Here is a 4,749-nt window from a genome sequence, read left to right on the forward strand (position 1 = left end):
AGGAACGGCTAGATAAATTACAGCTATACTCACTCGAGGAACGCAGAGAGAGGGGAGACATGATCGAGACGTTCAAGTATCTCACTGGCCGCATCGAGGTGGAAGAAGATATCTTCTTTGTCAAGGGTCCCACGGCAACAAGAGGGCCTCCATGGAAAATCAGGGGCGGGAAACTGCACAGTGACACCAGGAAATTCTTTTTCACTGAAAGGGTGGTTGATCGCTGGAATAGTCTTCCACTTCAGGTTATTGAGGACAGCAGCGTGCCTGATTTCAAGGCTAAATGGGATCGACACGTGGGATCTATTCACAGAGAAAGGTAGGGGAGGGTCATTAAGGTGGGCAGACTAGATGGGCTGTGGCCCTTATCTGCCATCTATTTCTATGTTTCTATGTTTCTACCACCACTGGCCATATTTACTTGGCAACAAATTCCAAATCTGCAAATGGAATATCCCCACAGTACAGTACTTACTATATAAATTCTTCAAAAGTATATAACCTACCTCTACTATTTCTAGTTTGACATTTATAGACGGTCCCTGCTTGGAAGAGCTTACAATCTCACTTGGACAGACAGACATGACATAGAGGGTTGGGGATGCAGAATCCAAGGTGAGAGGAATTAAGTTATCCCCCTCTATTAACCCCTGCCCCCCTCCCATCCACCCTGCAGCCGAACCGCCGATGACCCTCTCCACCCCCTTCCGATTTGGGTTATTACCTATGACATAATAGATTCACTGCTTAATGCAATCAAGGTTTATATCTGTGCAGTTTCAACTAGGAATCAGCTTAAAACCAGTTTCTGTATTTAGAAGCACGAGGTATTTGGGGGGGGAGGGGTCGAGGTGGGTACAGGTGAAAGTTCGGGCAAGGTATCCAAGAGTCAAATCTCATCTGATTGAAGCCCAACTGAAGGTATTGGTGACAAGCCTCGGTCTCCACCTCTCTGCTCCCCCCTCCCCACCCCCGCTTCTATATAAGGACCACAGCGACGGCTGCTCCCCGACTTCGCATCATGCTGAGCTCAGCCGGCTTCTTGCTGCTCGGCGGCGCCCTCTGGCTGCTGCTCGGTTGCCCTGCAGCCAGCGCCTGGTACAAGCAGAGCGCTGCTCCCGGCTCCTACTCGGTCGGTCGGGCTTCGGGGCTGCTGTCGGGCATCCGCCGCTCACCATTCAGCCGCCGAGCGGAGAGCGCCGAGAGCCCTGCAGATGTCGGCAGCCAGAGCCAGGCAGTCCTGCTGAAAAGCCTGGTGAGTGCAGGCAAAGAGGGGAAAAGGAGGAGAAGGGAAATGGAACAGGGAAGAGCTAAAGGAGGGAGAGAAGGGACGAGCTGGAGGGAAGAAGGTGAGTTAAAGAGGTGGGGAAGGGAAATGATGCAAGGAAGAGCTAAAGGAGAGAGAGAAGGGAAGAGCTGGGGGAAGAGGAGGGAAGAAGGTGAGCTAAAGAGGTGGAGAAGGGAAATGGTGCAAGGAAAAGCTAAAGGAGGGAGAGAAGGGAAGAGCTGGGGAAGAGGAGGGAAGAAGGGGAGCTAAAGACGTGGAGAAGGGAAATGGTGGAAGGAAGAGCTAAAGGAGGGAGAGAAGGGAAGAGCTGGGGGAAATAGGGGAAGAGCAGGGAAGAAGGTGAGCTAAAGAGGTGGAGAAGGGAAATGATGCAAAGAAGAGCTAAAAGAGAGAGAGAAGGGAAGAGCTGGGGGGGGGGAAGGAAGTGAGCTAAAGAGGTGGAGAAGGGAAATGGTCCAAGGAAGACCTAAAGGAGGAAGATAAGGGAAGAGCTGGGGGAAAGAGGGGAAGAAGGTGAGCTAAAGAGGTGGAGAAGGGAAATGGTGCAAGGAAGAGCTAAAGGAGGTAGAGAAGGGAAGAGGGGAAGAAAGGTGAGCTAAAGAGGTGGAGAAGGAAAATGGTGCAAAGAAGAGCTAAATGAGGGGAAGAAGGGAAGAGCTGGGGGAAAGAGAGGAAGAGGAGAGGATGAGAATGGGAAGAGTTAAAGGAGAAGAAGGAGAGAAGGGAAGAGCTGGGGGAAAGAGGGGAAGAGGAAGGAAGAAGGTGATCTAAAGAGGTGGAGAATGGAAGTGGTGCAAGGAAGAGCTAAACGAGGGAGAGAATGAAAGAGCTGGGGGGAAGAGTAGGGAAGAAGGTGATTTAAAGAGGTGGAGAAGGGAAATGGTGCAAGGAAGAGTTAAATGAGGGAGAGAAGGGAAGAGCTGAGGGAAAGAGGGGGGAGAGTGGGGAAGAAGGTGAGCTAAAGAGGTGGAGTGATGTCGTAGACCAGGGGTAGGCAATTCCAGTCCTTGGGAGCCAGGTCAGGTTTTCAGGATATTCACAATAAATATGCATGAAATAGAGGCAGTGCCTGCAAATCCATCTCATACATATTAATTGTGGAGATCCTGAAAACCTGACCTGGCTCTCGCGGACCGGAATTGCCTACCCCTGTCATAGACCATGCAGCCTATGGGCTGCATCGTATTTGCTGGGCCAGTCCTTATTGCTCTATAGTTCAGTCCTTTTGAAAATGACAAGTGTGGTTGCTTAAGCTCTTCCAAATAATCTTCCTAATCCTATCTGGAATATCAGTTTTGTTTCAGAGTTGAAGATACAGCTGTTTTCATCATTCCGTTTGCTCATTTCACAATACATCAAATCAATGTGTGTGCAGGGCTGTATGTGTTGCTTTTGCCAGGATTCTTTCTTAGCTGTTTTACCGCTTTTGCACACTGCTCTGATGCCAGTTTTAGCCATCCAGTGGTACTGTAGATCAAGTTTTAAGAAAGCTAAATTTGTTACCAGATAAAACAGCTAAACAGGTGTTCTACAACTGCAGTGGCCCAAAGTGACTTGCCAAACATTCCTTCAAATCAGGCCCAGCTGCAATATTACGCATGTCTTTTGACTGGGTCTGCAGATGAATCTCTTCTGAAACACTCCCCTTCTGACTAGCCAAGAATACTTTTATCATCTGCATCTGAAAAGAGCATCTAAAGACAATCAATCCAGTGAAGAGTCACCCAATATAACATTTTCCTTGGGATGACTACAATGAATATGTATGAGATGGATTTGCATGCACTGCCTCTATCTCATGCATATTTACTGTGGATATCCTGAAAACCTGACCTGGCTCCGGCTCTCGAGGACCAGAATTGCCTACCCCTGCTATAGGCCAGGGGTGTCCAATGTCGGTCCTCGAGGGCCGCAATCCAGTCGGGTTTTCAGGATTTCCCCAGTCAATATGCATGAGATCTATATACATGCACTGCTTTCAATGCATATTCATTGGGGAAATCCTAAAAACCCGACTGGATTGCGGCCCTCAAGGACCGACATTGGACACCCCTGCTATAGGCTAAATGTCACTGAACAGCAACATTGAAGAGGAAATGATCCATGACCAGGTTTTCTGTAGCAAAATCCTGTTTCAGGTTTTGCAGTTCGATTTGGTTTCCTGAGAAATCGTCTGCTTTTTGCTTTTAACTGCAACCATCAGATGTCATTAGGCCAGGGGTGTCCAATGTCGGTCCTCGAAGGCCGCAATCCAGTCGGGTTTTCAGGATTTCCCCAATGAATATGCATTGAAAGCAGTGCATGCACATAGATCTCATGCATATTCATTGGGGAAATCCTGAAAACCCGACTGGATTGCGGCCCTCGAGGACCGACATTAGGCAAAAGAAATGTAACAACTGTTATCCTGTGCTTTTTCACATTGACTTAGTTATTCAACACTGCCCTTTAGGGATGTCTGCAAGGTTTTGCTGCCTGGATACTGTTCCTGGTGCAGGATTAAGTTGTCGAGGTCCCCCTGCCCCGCCACACCCCACCCCACCATGCGCCCAGGCGGAAACAGGAAGCTGCGACAGAGGGAAGCAGCACCACTTGCACAATTACAGTTTCCGTTGCTTGCTTGTCTTACTTTCTGTCAATGGGGTGGGGCCCGTGTTGCCGATCGATGCTGGAGGGGCCCATCGCTGTTTGTAAAAAACAATGTTGATGCCCTCCTTCATTGGGCCCCCCTGATCATTTCGGGCCCTAGGCACGTGTCTACTTGGCCTATTGGTTAATCCAACAGGGCTCAAAGATTGACTCTTTCATATACCCAAGAAATAAATCATGCCTGCTTCTTCTATTACTGCTTACCTGAAGTGACTGAGTGTAACTGGCCTTAAGTCTCCAGCTAAATCCAGCCCCTGCTGGCTTCACTTCCAGCTGTCTCGTTGAATCCTTTTCTCTCTCTCTCTCTCTCTTCCACTGCAGGCTGTGTGTGTCATGGACATTTCTCCCACTCTGCAGAGCTGTCAGCTGCTCCAGGATGGGACCAACATGTTCCAGTGTACAGCACATGTTTTCCTCTCTCTGGACTCTTCAGACTGTGATCATACCTGAGCCCTGTCACCCTCCTTCCAGCTCAGGGCTCAGCAGACTCCTCCATTGGAAAGAAAAAAACTCTGTGCACACTTACTTTCATGTTCACTTCTGTTTTGGTTCTGTATTTATGCTCCTTTCATTAATAAATTAGCCTTAAGTTGCTTTCTTTCTCTCTTCATTTTGCTTCATCTCCCAGAGGATGGCAGCTAGCAGTGGACACCGAAAAGGACTTTGTATGTGGGGCAGCCACTAGCCAGTATCACAGTGATGGATGACAGTGTGACCCCAAACAGCTATTCTGTGCTATCAAAGAATGAATGGAGTCATATCACGGTATCACAGAGAGGTCCTGGGATGGGATTCAGGGATCACACAAGCAC

The 4,749-nt window shown here is 48.7% G+C and overlaps 1 protein-coding gene across 1 annotated transcript; it reads left to right on the top strand.

Annotated features, from left to right (window-relative positions):
- The first annotated feature begins 748 nt into the window (after positions 1-748).
- Positions 749-4,531, top strand: NPB (neuropeptide B). The gene is made up of 2 exons (XM_033962171.1): positions 749-1,255; positions 4,259-4,531. The coding sequence occupies exons 1-2, from the start codon at positions 1,022-1,024 to the stop codon at positions 4,385-4,387; spliced, it is 363 nt and encodes a 120-aa protein (XP_033818062.1). The 5' UTR covers positions 749-1,021; the 3' UTR covers positions 4,388-4,531.
- Positions 4,532-4,749: the final 218 nt, after the last annotated feature.

The sequence above is a fragment of the Geotrypetes seraphini genome, chromosome 10 (genome assembly GCF_902459505.1).
Source record: "Geotrypetes seraphini chromosome 10, aGeoSer1.1, whole genome shotgun sequence".
In the NCBI taxonomy this organism is placed as follows: domain Eukaryota; kingdom Metazoa; phylum Chordata; class Amphibia; order Gymnophiona; family Dermophiidae; genus Geotrypetes; species Geotrypetes seraphini.